The sequence below is a fragment of the Eucalyptus grandis genome, chromosome 7, assembly GCF_016545825.1.
Source record: "Eucalyptus grandis isolate ANBG69807.140 chromosome 7, ASM1654582v1, whole genome shotgun sequence".
NCBI lineage: Eukaryota > Viridiplantae > Streptophyta > Magnoliopsida > Myrtales > Myrtaceae > Eucalyptus > Eucalyptus grandis.
Window position 1 is genome coordinate 58,422,055 of NC_052618.1, and position 22,331 is coordinate 58,444,385.

At 40.3% G+C, this 22,331-nt stretch overlaps 2 protein-coding genes across 2 annotated transcripts; one reads left to right on the forward strand and one right to left on the reverse strand.

The window, feature by feature from the left end:
• The first annotated feature begins 7,881 nt into the window (after positions 1 to 7,881).
• On the forward strand, positions 7,882 to 13,607 carry LOC104454538 (phosphatidylinositol 4-phosphate 5-kinase 6). The gene is made up of 8 exons (XM_010069426.3): positions 7,882 to 9,524; positions 10,107 to 10,274; positions 10,658 to 10,823; positions 11,181 to 11,297; positions 11,389 to 11,582; positions 11,923 to 12,068; positions 12,162 to 12,237; positions 12,649 to 13,607. Exons 1-8 carry the CDS (start codon positions 8,347 to 8,349, stop codon positions 12,935 to 12,937), a joined length of 2,334 nt encoding a protein of 777 aa, XP_010067728.2. The 5' UTR covers positions 7,882 to 8,346; the 3' UTR covers positions 12,938 to 13,607.
• A 1,102-nt stretch (positions 13,608 to 14,709) lies between these two features.
• Positions 14,710 to 19,236, reverse strand: LOC104454539 (protein LATERAL ROOT PRIMORDIUM 1). Its single transcript, XM_010069427.3, has 3 exons — positions 18,025 to 19,236; positions 17,357 to 17,656; positions 14,710 to 15,015 (listed from the first exon to the last, which is right to left on the reverse strand). Exons 1-3 carry the CDS (start codon positions 18,797 to 18,799, stop codon positions 14,999 to 15,001), a joined length of 1,092 nt encoding a protein of 363 aa, XP_010067729.3. The 5' UTR covers positions 18,800 to 19,236; the 3' UTR covers positions 14,710 to 14,998.
• Between the last annotated feature and the right edge of the window lie 3,095 nt (positions 19,237 to 22,331).

Sequence of the window (22,331 nt, forward strand, 5' to 3'; positions counted from 1 at the left end):
ACGATGGTGAGCAAGTTCCTCTCGCGACTTCCAATGGTTCCTCCTCCTCCTCGCCGCGACGGTGGCGTTGATCCACATCCAGTGATTCCTTGGTCCCGATTCTCACGCGATCTGGAATTTTTTTAATGGTTTTGTGTGACCGATCCACGTGCTTATGTGCTCGCGGCTGCTTTTGTGTGGTTTTTGTAGGTTTTTGTTGTTCGCTTCTTTCTTAAACGCCATTTCGCGTGTAAAACATGAAGACTCGATGCGAATAAATGGAACAAAAGTTGTTTCACTGCTGAATTTTCAGTTTGCTAATGCCGATGGACTGAAAATGCGGGCGAATTCAATTGCACCTTTATCTTAGCTTATGTATTTTGACCAGAGATTCTGTTCCTTTGCGCGTGCTTGCATCCGTCGCCGAACTAAAGTAATTTACAAAATCATGCGAGATAGAAGGACTAAGGCTTCTTTCCTAACATGTGAAAGAAGTGTTCGATGTAGAACAAATGAGAAGGGGTTGATAGCACTAGATTGTCTACTTCTAGTAAAGATGTAGAAAATTATAGTGTTTGTGGGCCGTCTATTAATTGCGAAAGTCTCGTAACTATAGAATAGCGTGATTTTAGATGTTCGTTGCCTTCTGTGCTCTGTTGTGGGGTTACTTTGTAGGAATTTTGCTTTGATGACCATGGACATGTGGTACTTTAGGAATTTCAGCAGGAAAATTAAGAGATGCTTTGATTCAAGAGGCAAAATATGGGTCCATTAACTCGGTATTTGATGCCGTAGCTGTAGTATTTTTGGTGAAACTCGTTTTTCTTTCCTCTCGCTGGTCTGGTTTCTAGTAAAGGACAGGACATCTTATGATTGAGTACAGAATTGTATGGCCTTGTGCCCCATTCATAAGTTTTAACTCATCAAGTTACCATCAAGAATTATAGTAATCCAATCCTAAAACATACTATTTTCTATAACCACACTTAAACTATCTTTTTTGTCGATTCACCTTCAATTGCTGCCTTTTAGCCCTTTAGCTCTCCAATTTCATGTATAAACTGTTGTTCGATGGTTAGGGAGATGCTTATCTTTTGATTATCACAAACAGATATCCAAAACGGTTCTTGGCCAGGAAAAAGGATTTGTGCTAAACTTTTCTTTTCTCAAGTTTCAGCTTAAATCTTTCGTTCAGTTTCTTCCCCAACATTATCGTCTTTTTTTGGCTTTAAAGAGATGCTCCAGATCAAGCAAATGTACATATGTATGTAGCAGTCATGTTGGCTTCCGTGATCAATTCTTCTTGCGTTGGTATGTTTATCCAATGGTTGTCCTTACTTCATTTGTTTATCCACCAAAATTATATGTTCCTCGTTTGACTTTTATCTTTATGTTTTTGTTTTTTTCCCTCTCTCCCACAGATGTGTCTTTTCACGACACAATTGGAACATGCTGATCAACTTGCTGCTGCTGGAAGTCTCCATCCTATTACCTCATCCTGGTATCTACTTCTGGATCGATGGCCATTTGAACCTCTAGCTTTGTTCCAAGAGATACACATTCAGTTATTAAGATATGTACTGGTAAATTTGTTATTATCATGTGCAGCCAGCATCTAGACTTTTTAAGTTATGTAATTATAAGCTTAGGTGAATTTAGATCTGCAACTCACTCGCCTAGTGAATTTGAAAAAGAAATTTGAGTGTGTGGTGGAACCCTTTCCTTGCTGTGTGGGAGGAACCTTTCGAATTTGTCATATTGAGCAAAATTTTTGAAAACGCTGAGTGCTGAATCTCTTTTCATCCAACGTTTAGTAAATTTACTGTCTTGCTTGAAATATCAATTGGGAAGAGTCAATCCGTTCAAGTGAGAATATTATACCCCATCAAATGATGGTAGTAATTCTCATATATTGTGTTTTTATGGTTAGTCAAGAAGTACTAATGGTGGATCCATTACATTATTTGGTTAGTTTTGTCTTCGGATGGTTTTATTGTGCTCGCTGTCCTTCGTGAGGAGTAGCTTCGAGAGGATTCACACTTAAATGATGCTAGTAATTCTCATGTATTGTGTTTAATGATTGATCCAAGAAGTTTTAATGGGGACCTATTTAGACAGAGGGATGCTATAGTTCATTTTATTTCAAGTTTGAAGCTTCTTTTATTCATCTTCACAGCCTTCTCAACCTTTTCTTGTCGAAGATATGTGTTTCCTTCTCCATCTCTCTTTTCTTGTAATCTTTAAATACATTTTGCGGAAATCCTTTATCGATCCGATTTCTTTCCCGGACTGGGATGGCTGTTGACCAGATCTACATGGAAGGAATTATCCCCAAAGTGGCCTAAGGCATATCCTTATTGGTTTGATATATTGGTTTTAGATCACATATGTTTATAGCTCATGTGTCTCCCGAAATTTTCTTTGACAACACTAACTTTCCGGGATGACTGGTTGAGGCTACAAGAGAACCACCAAGGTTGACAATTTATTCGGCCGTAACACGTATACTCGATGTGTGGTCACTTCCAGTCTTGTGCAGTTACTTTGCAAGTTTTGCATGTATAATATAGTATGTAAATTTATAACTGATTATTCACGGCCATGCTCATGGTAGAGGGCTTATAACGGCTCCCTTACGCATTGTCCTTGCTTGTATTAATGATTCTAGAGTTGGATACTCTCTTTCTTTCTTACTCGCACAAAAGATATGATGCTTTCTCCCACGTGCGTGATGGTGTACCAAGGACAGCATATGAAGGAGCAGTAATCTCCCTATTCACCACCACGGCATGTGTTTCAAGTGGGTCCGGATTCTTTCAGCCGCTTGGGATCAAACGTGTTTGATGCATTGAGGTGAGGTTCCACTCACGCTGTAAATCATGGTGCCGACTGAGCTTCCTCTTTCCTCCTCAACGCCTAGTGTAACTAGTACACTATCGAGGAACCACCGGGAGCATAGCAACCGGAGCTCGCCGATGAGCGTATGTGTAGAGGGCCGACGATTCCTTTTGCGATTTTGATTGAGGAGAGGGAGGATTCTTCCTAACGGCAAAGTGTCCAGTCCATACATATGCCTTTAAATGGCCGAAGCAAGCCGTCATTCATTGGAAGAGAGCCATAGGTCATGTTAGCTTACTTTTTACACTTAATAGCACGTAACCTCAACAAATTTTGTTGCTCCCGAAGAAACATACATCTGTCTCTCGCCATGTTTCCCGCTCTTTTGCCCCCGCTTTGGCGGGCTGGAGCGCGGAGGACTAAAATGTAAGAGACCCCCACAGTCGAAAGTGGGAGTTCATGCCTGTCTTTGTATGCAAAACACGAGGAACTTCTAGTCATGTGTGTTGTGAACAAAATGGTGAGAAAATTTGGTACAAAGTTTATTTATAAAATTTTCTTCAAAGTATGCGCTTATAACCATGTTCAGAATGTTTGACTTTACTCACCATGAACAAAATTAAATTGATGAGCATTTTATGATAATGAGAATTCAAAACAAAGTTTACACTTTATTTAAAAAAAAAAAAATAGGGAAAATTTTGGTACAAACTTAAAAAAAAAATTTCTTCCAAGTAAGCAAATATGATCAAGTTTAGAATGTTTGTTTTCACTTAATATGAACAAAATTAAATTGATAAGCATTTCATGAGAATGATAATTCAATACCAAGTTTACACTTTATTTAAAAAAAAGAACAATTGAAAAAAAAAAAAATTGGAACAGAAATTTTGTATATTACCAAACGGGTTTCGTTCTTTTTCTATTCCGTAAACATAAATTTTTCATAGCTACCAAACGCGTTTCTCGTTTTTTTCTATTTCGTAAAACAGAAATTTTATACAGCTTACTAAACGCGTTTTGTTCAAATTATTCCCGAATGTAAACACTTTTTCTATTTCTGTTTCCCTAACAATTTTTAAACAGAAACGTTAATGACTAGACATAAATGGAGGAAATTGCCGGGTTGACGAGATCAAGAACCAGCACTGCTGAGCTGCATTTGAATACCATTTCATCATTATACTCTCTTGTGTACGGATCCCTAGCTTCATAAATGAACGAAAAGGAGGGGCTACCGCCCTCCCCGCCGCCTGCTGCACTGTGTGATCTGAACATGAACAGCGGCGATGGTGGCGATGGTGGGTGGTGGTGGAGGAGGGTGGATCTGGGAATTGCAATGATGAAATGAAGAGAGAGAGAGTATATTCATGGTTTTGGGTACTGATGAAAGCTGAACTAGGGGATCCAAAAGGTGAATGTGGTTTGCCATATCAGGCATGCTTTGTCAGCAACCTTTTTTTGCGGCCTCAGAAAAAGACGCTTTCTTTCACCTCCCAAGACTGCTTAAATCGTGTGCTCTTTTCCATCCTCGATTTAATGCATTGTCACCGTCTCTCTCTCTCTCTGTGGCAGATCGATAATTGTGTTCTATTTTTAGGATTTTCTTACCGACTCAATTCTCTGCAACTTTTTTTGGATAAAAATGGTAAGTCTATCGGCGCCGATGACCTCCTCTTGGTGTTATAGCCATTGTTTGTATCCACTACCAAATGTTCGGTTTAAACTATAATTATTCTACGTGATTGGTGAACCGAAGTTGTCAAGTTTATCAACGCAGCCTCGCCAATATACTAAGCTTCAATAATGTCATAGCATATTTTAAGAAAATCAATATATCGAATTATCACAATGCAATAGCTTCGATCACAAAACATTATTTAGATTACCTGACATAAGATTGTAGACTTAGGTGTCAAAGTACACAACCTAATTATTAATATAATGGTGCCTATGAAGATTAACATGGGACTAAAAGAATTTTAATCCGATTTATGTTTTTGAATCTTTAAAGAAAACTTCACATCTCTTTTTTGAAGGGAAGTTCACTACGAGTTTAATAACACGAATGGACGAAATCCTCAGAGATCTCATGAGAGTAACCATTTTTTGGTACTTGTTCTTTGTGCTGATTTGGGTATACTGGTCAAATGCTACTGACGTGGAGATAGATAGATACCTTGCATATTTACCAGAAAAAAAAAATCAATTTAAATGTGCTTTCTTCGTTACCAATTCGCAGAAACAAAGCACGGGTATGTTCAATCACTTGAAGTAGCTGGCCAACCATGTGCATGGGATTGGAGGCTCATAGGGAAGGTGAAGGTACGTGAACAATTGCTGACAATGCATTATGTTGCTGTGCAAAATTGCAATTTAGTATTCCAGATAACATTACATCAACAACGACACAAGATCACGATTGACTACGTTGCATACAATTGATGTGTTGAGGCGTTTCGTAGGAACTGTAGCTGAAAACTAAAAACCAAAATGAGTTTATATATATGTGGAAAAACCAAGATGAGTTCATCTATCTATACAGAGCCAGCTCAATCAATCTCCATTTATTAGAAACATTATATTCTATTGGTGGTCTAAATTATCAGATTGCCCGAACGAAATCATTTGATGCACACCCACCTACATAATTAACACAATCATTGCATAAAAGATTGAGTCAAATCTAATTTTCAATTCAATTTCCTATATTTTTTTGACTTGACTAAGAAGAAAAGTAGGAGCGTATTTGGTAACGATTCTGTTTCGAATAATAATTTTTTTTTATCAAAAATAGTTTTTTTGTTCATGTACCTATGAATAATTTTTGAATATAATAACGCACTTGATAACTATACAAAATTTATATTATCGGGATAGAAATGTGTTTGGTAGAATTGTATAATTTTGTTGTTTCTTTTAATTTTTTAATATTTTTTATTATATTTTTCTTTTTTCTTTCTTTCTTTTCCCTCATTCTTCTTCCTCCTTTGTGGTCGGTTACCGGCCACAACGGAGCTTGGCAATCGACTAAGCAAGATCTAGCGAGCTCGCCCAGATCTTGCTAGTTTGAGTTCACTCAACCACCAATGAGACTGAGCCTCGCCTAGCCACAGCGACGCTCCGGCGAGGTTGTCGGCCAAAAGGAATAAGAAGGAAAGGAAAGAGAAGAAGAGAGAAGAAAAAAAATTGTTCCCAAAACAAAAGTTACTTTTTTCTCCATATTATTTTTGTTCCAAATTTATTCTTGGGAATAAAATTTTTACTAAACACGTTTTTATTCTTTTTCATTTATTGGGACAAAATAATAGAAATAGTTGTTCCGGAAAATATAAATTATGTTTACCAAACATAGCTTAACTATTTTGTAAGATAATTATTTATTTTTAAGATGTATGTAAAATGTGTTGTCTGTTAAAATATTAAATCCCATCTTTAGTGAAACTTGGCTTTTCAAATCAATCAATGGTAGTTTTACGAAGCTTCTCACGTTATCAAGTCAAGAAACAAGATGTTCAATTGTCTTCGATTCTTTCACTTGTCTTTCCAATAATCAATTTCCATTCTTCAATTCCATGTCAAATACCATCCTACACATCTTCAAGCTAAAGGCTTAGACTTCAAAATTAGTTATATACTTAATCAGTGCGCAACAAATTGAAATTATTTCCGCGAAATATTTCTAATACACATCTTCCGAGGTGCTATGCAATAAAACCCATTTACATTTTAGACGAAGCCTGTTTTAGTTGCTAGCCAAATTCAATTTACCTAAATGTTTAGAATCTGAGCCACATAACGAGTGAGCTTAGATAAATTTTAAACATACCTAAATAAAAAAAAAGGGTTCAATTTTCAAAATACCAAAATCATATAATATGAGAAAAAATCGGTGCACTTAAAGAATTCCAAGCACTTCTCCAATTAATTGGTATAAAATGAGTGCTTCATTAGCAGTCTATTTTATTAGGTTGTGAGGCACGGTAATAAGGTGTGGCCCCACCCTACAATCATGCATTAATGAGTGGCGTGCTCCAAAGGGGATGGACAAGTGTCGCTATGGCATCAAGCCAATGCCAACCTTTTTGTGGGTCCCATGATAGTTGCGGATCAGAGGTTTGACCTTGCCTATTTTTTTCGTAGGCATCGGGTTCGAGTTCGAGGGCGGCACGACGAGGCAAAAAAGCTCCATCGACCAAATATATATTAATCGATGATCTCATCAAACGCCCAAATTAAATAAGAAAGAACACTATTTCTTTTAATTAATTTAAGGTTCCCTTATATTAACAGGATTTTGAAAGACAGATTGTTTACAAATTCGTGGGTCGTCATTTGTCGTAATTGTCGCAATTGCCCCACTTCTATCATAAAAAATTATCATTCAGTTGCGATTAAATGACATGATGATTTTTTTAATATGCCTTTTATATTATAATACCTTCTCAAATCAATTAGATTCTCCCACACGCAATTTGTGTGAATCCTCATTATTTTGCCAATTCATTAACCAAGATTGAAGATTGCCTAATATACTTCATTTAGTTTGGTAACTCTGATAAATTGACTTTGGATTCGATAACTCCATGATTATTTTGTTCACATGCATATCAAGTAGGGATTTCATTTGAAAGATTGCAAGCTTCACTTGTGTGGATTGAGCCTATGAAATTGTTTTCTATCGGAGATTCATCGGGAGAAATTTAGGGCCTATTGAAACATCAAATCACTGAGCTAGGAAATCAAGGGAAAAATAGGAAAAAACAATGATTCAACAGATATTCAAAGAAGAAAGAGGAATTTGAAAAAAAAGAAGAAGAAAGAGAAGAAGAAAGAGAAGGAAAGGGGGAGGCATGGAGAGGAGACACTAAAAATGGCAAAGACATCATCTCCACCACCACGTCTCTCCTCCTTCCAAATGGTTGGCCTGTAAGTGCCCTTTAACGAGCCAAATCCGGAATCATTCAAAAGAAAAAAAAAAAAGAACAACGACAACGCCGTTTGAATCTCTCTCTTGTCCCAAACGCAACCTTCTTCAACAAAGAAAACGCAGAGAGAGAGAGAGAGAGAGAAGAAAATAGAAAACAAAAAGGAAAACAAAATTCTCGGAAAAACAAAGGAAAAGCAAGACAGACATTACACAGGTGGGCGACGGTACAATCCAAACTTTTGCTTTCCAGTCATCCCATCCGACGTCTTCATCGTTTTTTTCGTTCAAATCTTACAGCCTCCTCGTTCCGGAAGCGCAATACAACAGACCATCTCTTTCCGTCTCTTCGCCCTGCCCGGGGACGTCCATCTTGTTTCGAGATTGCCGTCCGTCCCGCTCCTGCTCCGAGCTCGTTCTTGAAACGGTTCCTCCGTCTTGAACGGAGAGCGCCGACTGGGGAGGGAGGGAGGAGGGAGAGCGCGCTTGATTTTCCATCTGGGTATCGATGGGTGGAGGCGACGTGGAAGAGACGATGTGAAAGGGGAGGCCTTTCTCTCTCTCTCGCTCTCTCTCTCTTTCTTGGTGGATAGACCAGAGAAATGAGCAAAGAAAATGTTGGCATTGTCAAGGCCTGGGAATTAACAGTACGCAAATCGCAAGCTGCTGCTGCGACCAAACGAAGGGGGAACAGCATCTTCGCCGTGATGTCGGTGGCGCACGTCGACGACGACGGCGAGGAGGACGAGGACGGCGGCAATGCCGGCCCCCGCGAGGTCTGCCACGCCGAGAAACTCCTCTCCAACGGCGACTTCTACACTGGCCAGTGGGCCGACAACCTCCCCCACGGTCACGGGAAGTACCTATGGACTGATGGGTGTATGTATGTTGGCGAGTGGCACAAAGGCAGGACCAATGGGAAAGGGAAGTTTTGTTGGCCTAGCGGAGCGACTTACGAGGGCGAATTCAATAATGGGTATATGGATGGCAAAGGGACTTACACGGGTCCCTCAGGGGATACATACAGAGGTTCTTGGACCATGAACTCGAAACATGGACAAGGGACTAAGAGTTATGCCAATGGAGATTATTATGAAGGCGAATGGCACCGCGGGTTGCAGGATGGTCATGGGAGGTACCAATGGACGAATGGTAACCACTATGTTGGACAATGGAAAAACGGGGTGATCAATGGAAATGGCACGATGATTTGGAGTAATGGAAACCGGTATGATGGGTTATGGGAAGACGGTTTGCCTAAAGGAAATGGGACCTTCAGATGGGCAGATGGGAGTTTCTACGTGGGTGTTTGGAGTAAAGACCCGAAGGAGCAGAGTGGAACGTATTATCCGTCCGGCTCGATGGCGGGTAGTATCGATTTCGACCCACAAAAGGTTTTTGCAGTGGATTTAAACGATTGTAAAGTATCAACTGGTGAAAAGGTGCCGGTTTTGCCTTCACAGAAGATGCTAAACTGTCCTCCTGTTGTTGAGGGGATGTTCAAGCCCTCGAAGGGCAATGATGGAAAGTCAAGGCGAGCATCGGTAGATGGGAGGGTTTGTAATTATGGCTGGGATTCGGATGGTGATAGAAATGGTGACACGACACCCAGGAGTATGGTTGAAGGGCTAGGAAGTATTGAGCTTGATGATTCAGACACGAGAATTGCGCGCACAAGGCAATTGGCTTCGAGAATACAGCCAGTCAAGAGACAAGGGGAGACAATAACGAAGGGGCACAAGAACTATGAGCTAATGCTCAATCTGCAACTAGGAATCAGGTATTGGCGATTGCAGATTCCCTTTTTTAAGGCCAAAATGATTTTTGCTTGTGTGGTCAGTTCTGTGTTTTTCATGAGAAACACAGTTTATCCGGATCAAACTAGTAGTTTTCACCTTGGTACATGTAACAACAAGCTGTATTAACCTCCTGAACTTTTGTCTTCCTAACATTAACAGACTTAGCATCAATTATGCTCAATCCTTTTCAAAGTGAGGTCATGGTTCAATTTTGTAGATCAATCAGATGCTTATTCTTTTCTGGACAGTGGGACTAACCCTTCCTCGTAAATCTTGTCCTTCGAATCAAGTTTCTGTCATAGCTTTCGTAATCTGCAGCCTACTCTATTGCCAACAAGAAGCTTCATCTCTAATTTCACTAGAAATTTTGTAAGACTTCCAGCCCAACAAACCAAAGAGTGGGATTCCATGATGGCCTTTCTGAAGAAAATGGACGAAACTAATGGAAAAGGAAAGGAACGGACAATTAGATTGGCAATGGGAAGTAGTATATTCTAGGAAGATCGATGCGGTTATATTAACTGATGTGTAATCTTGTTGATGATGCTATTTGAAACTTGCAGGCATTCAGTTGGGCGGCCTGCTCCAGCTACCTCTCTGGATCTGAAGGCTTCGGCTTTTGATCCTAGAGAGAAGGTGTGGACAAGATTTCCCCCTGAAGGATCTAAACATACTCCACCTCACCAATCTTGTGAATTCAAGTGGAAGGATTACTGCCCAGTGGTTTTCAGGTTACACCTCTTAGCCTTTTCACTATTGAAATGATTAATTCCTATTAGCTAAACTTTGTGATGTGCGCACCAATCAGTGCTGTGGTACACTAGAATTTTGAGTCTTTCATACAACACGCACTCTGATTTCAGTACATACTTCTTTGTGATGTTGACAATGCCTAGATGTACTCTTGACATAAGTTGCGATTCGAGAGAAATGTCTTCTGATTTTCAGATGCATGGACATCAATTTTATAAACGAGTGGTTAGTTGTAATGCCATCCATTCTGAGTTCTCTAGTAAATAGAACATTACCAAAGTACATTCAGTGTCACCGACTGTAATACCAGTTTAGTTCCAGGTCAACCGCGTTGATATGTCATCCTGCATTATCCCTACAGGACTCTCAGAAAGTTGTTCAAGGTGGACGCAGCAGATTACATGATTTCTATATGTGGAAATGATGCTCTTCGCGAACTTTCATCCCCAGGAAAAAGTGGAAGTTTCTTCTACTTAACCAATGACGACCGCTACATGATTAAGACAGTGAAGAAAGCAGAAGTGAAGGTCAGTTTCCAAGCTTGCCCGAAAATATGAGATAAATAATCTGTACTCTGGTTTATCACCATATGATGTTGAATTTTAGATGCCTTTCAAAATTTCTAGTGTCTTGGAAGGCGGCTTCTGGAAAAAACTAGCAGAAAATTCTTAGATAAAATTAAATGACATCTAAATCTAACTGAGACCGTGTCGCAATTTGGATCGTTTCCCTAGGAGAGACGTCCTTGGCTTAGTTACTACTTTTTTGCCTTATTTTGATATCAACTCTGCTCTTCTAAGAAGTGTCTTCTTCTTATTGGACAGACTTATTTTAAGTATCCAAATAGTGCCTTATATAATGCTGTGCCTCTTGATGTGATCCAGGTGCTCTTGAGGATGCTTCCTGCCTACTATAACCACTTCAGGGCATATGAGAATACTCTAGTCACCAAATTTTTTGGCCTACATTGCGTCAAATTGACAGGGGCTACCCAAAAGAAGGTAATGTGAGTTACTAAGAACCAGACAAAACCTGCTGTTTTAGTAAGCTTCACTGAATTTTGAAATATCTAATGCGCAATCCTTAATTCAGGTAAGATTTGTCATAATGGGAAATCTTTTCTGTTCGGAGTACGCTATACACAGACGCTTCGACTTAAAAGGTTCTTCACATGGTCGTATCACTGAGAAGCCAGAGGCAGACATTGATGCAACCACCACCCTAAAAGACCTAGACCTCAACTTTATTTTCAGATTGCAGAAGTTTTGGTTCCAAGAATTTTGCAGGTAAATTTGCTTTTTAGAACAGTTCTCCTTGACTTTTCACAATCTCTCTCTCTCTCTCTCTCGATAAATCCTGAGACTGAAGATCTGTAATATTCATCTTTGTCATTCACATTCTAAATACTGAGATTCAGGTTTAAAAATGCTGTTAATCCTGTAAAGATCTCTCTAGAAAGTGATAATAGACACAGAAATAGCTTATTTGATGCCAATTCAGTGAAGTGCTACTTGTGCAAACAGTATAACCAACTTCCATTGGTATATTTTTTTGTCAATGCATTCATATATGATGTTTGATTATGCTTCCACCTTCTATATTGATACAAAGTGTGTATTTATGCAGACAAGTGGACAGGGATTGTGACTTTCTTGAACAGGAGAGGATAATGGACTATAGTCTTCTGATTGGTCTTCACTTTCAGGATATATCTTATAACAAAGATTTGCTCACGGCGGAAGCTCGTCCTTCCAGGGCTCAAACTCCTAGAGGTTGTCTTTTCTTTCTCATTGCTACTATAATTAAGCAGTCGAGTGTATGTGCCTCTTGATGGAATTAAATTGCTGCGAATGCTTCTGCTTCAGGGTTCGGAGACACTGACAGCAGCATGGGACGATTTTCAAATGTAGAGGTGGATCGAAACCTCTTGGATCCTACCAGGTAAATGAAAGACTTTGGGGAAATTCTGAAATCATAGAAGATGTATAGCATCAAAGGTAGTTTAAGACCATTTACCAGTCGCTTTGTAATTACCTAATTCATTCTCATCGTCAATGTCCAGTTTAGGGAAAAATGGTTGCAGCTTAGTCCCTCTTTTCTAATGATATAAGAGTCACAAGAACTGTAACGTGTTTTCGCTGACTTCACTCTTTATTGATTCACTTTTTTAAATGAGCTTTCGTAGAAATAAATTATGCTGTTATCCATAAGTGGATTTACTCTCCTGCATTGTAGCAAATCATCTAAAGACCCTAATTCTCCATCCTTGATTTCATTATTCATTTTTCTTGGATGAAGGTAGTCTCAGATGTTTGCTATAAATTGATCTTACTCTTTGTTATTTCTAATCAGATGGGCTTCCATTAAATTGGGAGTAAACATGCCTGCTCGAGCTGAGTTAACCGTGAGGAGAACCGATAGTGAATCTCAGCTGATTGGAGATCCTACAGGAGAAATGTATGATGTTATCATCTACTTTGGCATAATAGACATTCTGCAAGATTATGATATCAGCAAGAAGATTGAGCATGCATACAAAGCATTCCAATATGATCCGACTTCAATATCAGCAGTTGATCCCAAGCAGTACTCGAGACGCTTCCGCGATTTCATATTCAGAATTTTTGTCGAAGATAACTGAAGGTTCAGATTGACCAACTATTTCATCAATCATACACACTGTACATCCATGTACAGCCAATTTTTGTTTGGGAAGGCATTCTCATCTGCATCAGGATCACGGCCCTCAGGTCTTTGAGTTGGAATTTTGAGCAAGACATTCTGACTGTGGGAACATGTGTTTTGTGATCAGCTCGCGATTTTTCCACAGCGGCTCATCAAGTTAACGGTTCCATAGGCACAGGGTTCGTGTTGGAGCAAAAGTGTTGCCTGGAGCCATGAAGAGAAGTTGACCCCCCAAGCCTATTTCAAATGTAAATGCACTAACCAACAGGCATTTGATTATGGGAAATTTGCCACTTTTTTGTACCGAAATATTTCCCAGGAGATGAGGATGTCTCGAAATTCAGGACGAGTTAAGATGTATAGTAGATTAATGAGAAGGAAAGTTCTGCAAGTGGTACTCAGATTTGTGCTGAACGATCTTAGGCTCGTTCTGGTGTTATTTATTGTAGACTTGGACTGAGAAAAAAGTAATTACGATAGCCAATATTAAAACTTCTGAGTCTGCTTTTGAGCTCCAAATGGTTGTAAATACCAGTTTGGGGAAGAGCAGAAAGTAGCGGAAAAGTGCTGTTTTTTGTGCATTCAGCTGCTGAATCTGATCTTCCATACCCTATATGTAGCAGAACTGGTGAAACCAAAGAAATATGGACTAAGAGTCTCCATTCCTTTTCTTTGTTTTTGCTCTCATTTTCTTCCTACTAATGTTTGTCCGCATGAATGAGAGGTTATTGGCAAAATGTCAAACTTCAAGATCTAATGGAAGAAAACATGTTCAGAATATAGCTGGGCAAGTATGACGTAAGGAACTGAAAGAAATCAAATAATCTTATCTGAAGATTGCATAAGTTCATCAATCTTATCAATCCTTCCTTATTATTTGTTTAATTTCACAACGAAATCAAAAGCATCTAGAATAACGTAAATGAGCAAATACCGTAGCTTTGACTTCTATTTCTATTCCGGTTCCACTTCTTTCTTGGACCAGCTACGATTCTCTTCCATTGAGAAAGATTCCAAGCGCCGGACTACTTAGCCTAGGTTCGTGCCTAATTGCTAGATGATGTTACCACGTTGGATTATTTTATATGCAATTCCCCTAACCTTCCCTTCATCCCCTATGTCCTAGGAAGTTGACCTTCACTCGACTTTTCTTTTTTTTTTGGTTAGCTACTTGGGGAACTGCTATAAAGAAAGAAGATAAGAAAATAAACAGAAGAGACGTCTACTCTTTGGCATGGTGGAGGGCACAGAGCAAGCAGTGGCGACCATGTCATGAAGAAGTAGTAGTAGTGGGAGACCACTTTGCTTGTATTGTTTTATCTTTTGAGTTTTGAGGTGGTCTACACACGGAACAACATAATGTCACGGTCATGTCTTCATGTGCAGATGGAAAAGGTATATTCAAGCTTGCCAACACAACAGCAGGTGAAGCCCAGAGGGACTATCAGTACCACACGGTTTAAGGATATGGCTCTGCTTTATCCAATGGGAGCAACCCCCTCATACCATCTTCACCAATCAAAGATGAATCCATCATTTGATTCTACTTACTATGGACATATACTCTAATAGGCTTGCCGCAAACGACTGTGAAGCCACAGCTAACGACTCTTTCATTCCAGTGAAACTTCAGTGATCAAGGATCAGCCGCGACCACAAATGATAATGCTCATGTCTGACCAAATTCTTTAATATCACAAATTCATCAAACCATGGAAAGATCAGAGCTAAGAGTTGCAATTGGACCCGGTCAATTTATTTCCAGACCTAGAATATTTTATATAGCTGAAAAGTCACTGCTTGAGTTGATTCATATCATATAGTTAAAATAAAGTTCCATACTACAGCTGATGATCTCATACCATTTACAAAGGTAAAATCTAAAAGTAGTGCCGTTGTCCTGCGATGCGTGTCTGTTATGTTGCTGTGCTTAACATGCAGACGATGTCCGTAGCATTCCTATACAATGAATATGCCCAGTTCTGCTCTTCTTGCCCTGTTTGTCATGCCTATCAAATCATTCATCGCCAGGAACTGCCAAATGAAAGCATTATTTCAACATAGTATGAATGAAGAGAGAGCAACCAAAATAAAGCAGAAAAAAATACAAGATGAATTGACAGTGAATCAGGATAACATGAATGTTGATGGGAATTATATGCAAAGAAACCATAATCGCTCAACTTTACTGGCATCTGCCTCAGAATAAAGAACTTGAGTCAACGCATCACACTTCGAATTTTTGTGGTTAGAGAATCATAAGAATCCTTCTTCAAGCATTGCATGGAGGCCCCTTTCTAGTTTGACAGCAATGCAGAAGGGCAAGCAAAAGGGTACACTGTCTTCTGGCCACGCATTACTCCAGTCTCCATATATGAAGGAACTAGAAAGAATCTTATTCCAGCTACCTTAGATCATGTAACACTTTAGATGGTCCTCGTGGTGAATGTCAAATCATAGAATTACTCCAAGCATTACTGCAAGCTATGTTCTTTCAGTTGCTTTAACCAGAAAGAATCTTACTCTAGCTACCCTAGATCATGTAACACCTTAGATGGTCCTCGTGGTGAATGTCAAATCATAGATCATCCTAAGGGTCGGAGAGCAAATAAAAATCACAGCAGCCACATGAACAAGCCACTGCCACCTTGATATAAGATAACTGCAGCTGAATTATCCCCCAAAAAGGAAAGTGATGCAGTGAGCTTAGGCTAGTGACAGTATTAGATGTATTTGGCATTCACTTATGATTTTCAAAACTTGGAAAGACCTAGTGAAGAATAAATTCGGATATACTCATCATAGCTAGTACCTGTCAATTGCTGGCTTCTAAAGATATGTTAAACATGGAGTCTTAGGCACCGTAAATTGAAAAATGGAAAAAGCACTTCCTTAGGATTGCATAGTTCACTTCACACATGTTCTTGTACTGAAGAAAGGAGCAGCCCATTGAAGTCAAATTACAGTATATACTCTCTGATCCTTCTTTGTATTATTAAGACATACACATAACAGGCTTATCCACGACCAATGAAATACAAAAAAGCAGAGCTCATCTACGAATTCTCTGCAATCACTTTATGCATTCTAGAAGCTCATGTATAGGCTAATCATATTAAGAACTTTATCGCAGGATCAAGGAAAATTTAATCGTGGAAGACCAGCTGTGTTAAAAAAAGAACAAAGAAAAAATCAGTTAGGGAAGGGCACTTACTACTTTCAAGGACATCAATTTATTTGAAATAAGGAAAGATTTCTGTAAGTTAAGAAGGAAGCAATTACGTCCAAAATTGCATGCACCATATATTACTTTCCATCTCCAATTACCCAATGGCGAGGAGGATCTTCCTAACCCTTTTCGCAGGATATACAGATTTCATATTAAGTTTCTCCTTTCTTGACGAGGGGTCTTTACACGTTCCATAACCATCTAAATTCTGGAATGATCTTGAAAGGTTGTGTTGCACTATTATTCATGCGTGAGGCTTATCATCAGTAGGAAATTCCATGGAAAAAGGAAAATCCAGCAATTTCCTTATTTGCTTTCTTATCCAAATAGTAACAAATTAACTGCAAATGGAATCACAGGACACGGATTGACACTATACTTAGAAAATAAGCCTTGACTGATTGTAGAATTTCAAGTGACATCTTGAAGGGTGAATACTATATGGTTCTAGCAGGAATTTCAAATATAAACAATTGATATATCATGTCTATATAAACTTTATAATGGATAAGTGACTGTTTTACCAATAAAAATAAGTATGAAATCAGATTGACAATGTAAATCCTAATGGAAGAGACTTAAACGAAGTTCTAATTTTTGAGTAAATTAGCATTTAGCAGCAACAGCAAGAACAACAACAAGTGCATTAATCTAATCACAAGCAACCTGCACATTACAGATGTGCAATTTTATTCAGAAATAGATTATTGGAGTGCTCTGTCTGCTCATACAACTTTACCCTTAGAGACTGATAGTGACATCGACTACCTCACTCATGAATCTTCAGAACTTCCTTTTTTTCTGTTGATTTTTCATTATATAGCTTCCACTAACATGTAATCATAGAAGAAAATGATGAATTAAGGCATCAAATAATGCCCACTATAATATGGTAAAACAAGGTTCCCTAAAAAATACGACGAAGTATGAATTTTGACTTTTCAAGAGCGGAATGGTGCACTAGTTCCCCAACCTCTGCTGCACCCAAACTATGCTAAAGAGTAATTGAGGCAACATACTAATGCATATGATGTCATGTAATTAATGCCAGAATCACTAAATTAAATTCATGAATTTGCTTGCACGTGCCAATATCTAAAGAAGCATGTAGAGAACATAGTTGACTAGTCCTACAAGAGGCTATACCTTCAAGCAATCTGCGACAACCAGATGCTGCATAAGCACTTGATGGGTCAACGATTGGAGAAGAATCTCCGTTCCTCGTGCTGGCCACTCGTCCAAATCGAAGTTCTGAAATACATGGAAACGCATTCTTCTCATCCAACCCCTGATCATAGAGGAAGCCCCTGAATACATGCCCGCTGATGCTAACGGTAGCTTGATAGGCAAATTCAGCTGCATTGTCACTAATTGCAGTGACTCTTATGCACCTAAAAACGGCCGGAGCACGAACTTGGCCTGGTAAGGACTGCTTGAAGCTAGCATCTGGAATCCAAGAAATCACTACATCGATCTTAGAATAAGATCCAATAAGCAGATGAGTTGATCAATCAATAAGATGATAAATCCCTTCAGTAATCCATATTAAGCACTAGAAGACGTTACTAATAAGAAAAATCCAAGCTTTCCATCATTTTATTACCATCCTCTGGATCAATCTGCTTTTCCATTTTCAGTTGAACATTCACTCTTCTAACACATAAGACTTAGATCTTCTGGACTACTTAGCTTCAGTGAATTTTAAAATGTCATTGAAAGCTGCGCAGATGGCGCCTTCTCTTGATGCCCCCCTGATACCCTGTCTGGAGAGAGAGAGAGAGAGAGAGAGAGAGAGAGAGAGAGAGAGAGAGAACCTTGATGATGACAAGAACTAGTATCAAAGCTCCTAGGAGTGGTAGCATTGGAGGTGGAAGAAGCATTAGTTGCACCGTGATTTGATGACCCATCAACTAGTTTTGGTCTCTTCACTCCAGAAGACGATCCCGAAGAACCGCCGCCGCCACCTGCTGCTCCTCCCTCACCACCGCCGCCGCCGCCGGCGCCAAAGCCAATCCCCATCATGGCCATCTGCCGCTCCCGCCTCCTCGCCGCCGGTACCCACGTGCTCCTTACGTGGGTGGAGCAATCATACCCTCTACTCTTGCAACAGGTCCTGCACCTCCTATAACTACACTCCTTCTTGGCTCTATTCCCACAGTCCTTACACACCCTCAAATTGCTACTGCTCAACCCACCGATCTCCTCCGGCTTCTCCCCTTTATTGCTCTCGTCTTCCCCCACGCCCAGCGCGTCTTTCTTGGAGAGGCTGGACTGAACTTCGCATCTCCTCCAGAAGTTCGCAGTGCCGTTGGCCTCGCTGTTGTTGTTGGCGTTGGGGTTCCCGCAATCCTCGACCACATTGTACGGCGCCGCGGTGAGCAACGGGAAGATGCTGACGCCGACGCCCAAGGCGGTCGACGACGGCAAGTGGAAGTTGGGGTGGTGGGGGTGGTGGTCGGAGACGGAGGGCGGCTGCTGGGGCTGCTGGTGGTGCAGGGAAGACGGCGGGCCGATGAAGACCACGTCGCGGAGGCCGAGCATGTTGATGTGGTCGGCCGACGCGTAGTTGAAGTGGTGAGTGGCGGCCATGCACGCAGAAAGCTAGCGTGCGAGAGAAAGAGGGAGAGTTCTGGACGAGGAAGAGCGGAAGTGGGAGAAGGGTCGATGAGAATCTTTCGAGTTATGTATGTATGTGGCAAGTAATTATTGCATGCGCTGCTAAATAATACCATACAAGAAAGATAGAGAGAGAGAGAGAGAGAGGTTTAATGTTGTCGTTGTTGCTTGCTGCTGGTATTGATGATGGTGCTGCCGGGACAGCGCCGGGAAGTTTCCGGCTTTGAGATTTTTCGTTTGATCTTTCGTTTGTCTCTCTGGAGAAGAAAAGAGAGAGAGAGAGAGGAAGAGGAAGAAAGAAGAACGGAGGAGAAGGAAAAGGAAGACACAACCACCCCCAGAAAATGCAAATGCGTTGCGGGAAATGGGAAAGTGAGGAATGATCTAAAAAAAACCAGCTTTTCCCACTTCACTTCCCTCTCGATAATCAACAACTTGGCCCCAGAACTGCTATTTTTTTCTTTTTTAATTAAAAAATAAAACCACATAGCCTCTGTTTTTTCATGCTTTCCCTGTGGAAATGCTGCAGATTTTCCATGTTTTATATGTTCATTATTTTCAAAGAAAATGCAAAGATTTGACAAGACATTTAAGATCGTCGCAAGAATAAACTTAAATTAAAATTTTAATTTCTAATTTGTGACTTGCTTATCATGATTCATCGTACTGAATGAGTCATCATATAATCATTTTCCGCGTGAAAATATGCTTATGACCTGATTAGCATAATTGCATTGAAAGTAAATACATGTGAATCCATTTTCTTTTGCTAAAGGGGTGGTGTTCCCTAGGTTTTGATAGTGCTCTCCAAGTTGCAACCCATCAAAATAAGCAAAATTTATCTTGCTTACGTTACCAATTGAATTTGGTTTAGACATTAGTTGCAATTATTTATGAGTGTTTAGACATTTCTTTGTGCTAGAAAATGACAGTTTAGACATTGACTACACATGTTTGTAAGTATCCTTATTGTTTAATTGTTCATGAAAGAATTTGATGAGTTGAATTTATTAGCTTCCTTGTATTTTGCTGGAATGCCAATTCATGGACCTTCAAAATAAAAAATAAAAAATACTCTTACAATTACAATTCGATTTTGTGAAATTAATCCTATTGCATTCTATTTTGAGATCGCTTTTATATTTTACAGTATCGACTAAGGTCAATCACCTCAAGAATGTTAGCTAAGGCCTCTATCCCAACAGCATTTCATGTAAATTCTCCCTAGCAGCCCACGGTTGATCTTGACCCTTATGCCTATCCCTCTTTTGAACTTCTTCATACAAACAATCTGCATAGAAAATAAAGACTAAGCATATGCCGCCCTATAGGCCGACTCTCAAGGAAGCGAGGAGAGAGAGAGAGGGAGAGGGGAAAGCCAATAATATCTCCCGAATTCACGAAATGACGTGGATTGATATATCAAAATAAGAGAAACCCTTTTTTTCTTTTAATTGGTCGAATATATCGAAATAAATTTCAAGCCATGCAAATCATGGGGGACTAATTGGCAAAAATTGTGAGAGGGAGAGAGAGACTGTCAGAGAGAGAGTAGCGGTTAATGAGGGGGGAGATGGAGAAAGTGAGTGTGACGGCGACAGGCGGCCGATAAGGTGGAGAAGAATCGGAGGGTGGTGTAGCCGTAGGCATAGCCCCTCGCCACAAGCAACCCCACAATCAAAAAACTGCTACTGACATTGAATTCCTAATGGATTCACGCTCACACTCTCTCTCTCTGTACTAAGCTACAACACTAGAGTGAAAGGGCAGAGAAGTGGGTTCTGGGACCAGCCTTCTGCTTGCTGACTAGGTTGTCTAGGACCAAGTCTAGGCCTAGAAATAGACCTAGGCTTAGGCCGGACTATGCCTAGGGAGCTACCACGTGGGTCCCACTAGCCACCCTATTGCACATAGGTCGTAGCCCCCTATATGCCTTCCATCCTCCTCCCAATTGGCTGTACCCCACGATTTGACACCGGAGTTTTGTTAAAAAGGTGGAGGAGGGAATACCATTATTATTCAATGAGAAAAGGAAAGGAGGGGTGCATGATAACTACTTGTCATTATTGGCTTGGCTAAATTGGCGGTGAAGGGTTGATTTTGGGTTGGTTTGGTTTGGGTTGGTTTGGGTTGGGTTGGGCGTGTTATGCGGGTGGGGGGATGGATGATTAGGGAAATGTTCGCTCGGTGAAGGATTGGGATTTTGCCCAGAAAAAAATGGCTTACAAGCCACTCCACCCCTCCCCTCCATCCGCTGCTGTTGCTGTTTCTCTTCTTCCAAAGCAAAGCCCCCGCTAGCCAACGAAACGTCAATAATGACTAAAGAAATGATTTTTAAACGCGTTCGGCGGAGGAATTGGAATCCCGAGAGCTTTTGCTTCTGTTCACCACCTTGTTCATAACGTGCTGGAAGAGTGTAGGCTCTTGAGCTAGATGGATGGGCCAAGAGGTTAGAGAAAAAACAGTGCCGCTCCGCTCTGCTGATCTGCAGAACTTTAGACTGAGGGGAGACAATGGAAAGTTCATTAGGCAGATATTATCCATAACTTCTTCGGGTTATCCAAAGCTCGATGGTCAAACTTACGATTAAACTAAAGTTCTAGGGATTGAAATTAGAAGGAACACGAAAAACGTGGGTCCGTGAAGAGGTTATTTCTGTCCTTGTCTTCAACCTCCTCGCGGATCGTGGGCGAGAGTGCTGTTTAATTTTACCACGGGTGCGATTGAATAGCTATTTGAAGCGGACACAATAATGGTTTCCTCAAGAAATAGTGCGCAACATCATCAAACTTTTCTTTTGCAATTTATTAAAGAAAAACTTCAGGGGACGACCGAATTTTAAGAGCCAATCCCACTCGCATTAAAAGAAGGCTACTTATATACGTCGAAGTCTTCATTCACCTATGAAGTTGAGTTTTTTGGGTTGAAGTTTTTAACACGGCATTCGTCAATCCCGTTCTTTTATGACTTCCGCAGAGTCCATGAACTTTTATTTTTGCTCATAGGACGTACAAATTTGGAAGGCACCAGGCAAGATCAAGAGGTCCAAAGAATCTTTTCAACGCTTTTCTCCCAATCCGCGGAGCAAGAAATGGCGAAAAAGAGTTGGCTTCTCAAGATGTTCCTTTTGCTCCCTTCTTTGGGTAAATCACGGTGCAGATCTACATCACACCGCTTGCCAATTACTGCAGCATCGACGAACGAAGAGGGTGACCTTGGAGGGCATAGGGCATAGGGCATACGCGCGTCGCTTAGCGGTTGGCCTAGGGTCAATTTCCACCACCTTGGATCTGAACAAAACTTCAACATCGCCAAGGAGTTTAGCAGCTAAACGAAGGGTCAGCTACCAACTCTCACACCCACACACTTAGCGGACAAGAGAGAAGCAAACAGAATTTTGTTATCATCATCTTCAAATGTATTACGTAATTGCCAAAGCAGCAACAAGCGGTCTGAGAGAGAGAATGTCCTAGCACATTTCTGCCGTCCTAGGCTGAAGCTGACG

What these genes read in the sequence shown, in the direction of transcription:
- LOC104454539 (XM_010069427.3), bottom strand. Translation starts at nt 18,799, where the DNA reads ATGGCCGCCACTCACCACTTCAACTACGCGTCGGCCGACCACATCAAC. An exon ending in TAGTTCTTGTCATCATCAAG is followed by an intron (nt 17,657 to 18,024) that starts GTTCTCTCTCTC and finishes CTTGGATTCCAG; the next exon opens with ATGCTAGCTTCAAGCAGTCC.
- LOC104454538 (XM_010069426.3), top strand. Translation starts at nt 8,347, where the DNA reads ATGAGCAAAGAAAATGTTGGCATTGTCAAGGCCTGGGAATTAACAGTA. An exon ending in CAGGGGCTACCCAAAAGAAG is followed by an intron (nt 11,298 to 11,388) that starts GTAATGTGAGTT and finishes TCCTTAATTCAG; the next exon opens with GTAAGATTTGTCATAATGGG. An exon ending in CAGGGCTCAAACTCCTAGAG is followed by an intron (nt 12,069 to 12,161) that starts GTTGTCTTTTCT and finishes CTTCTGCTTCAG; the next exon opens with GGTTCGGAGACACTGACAGC.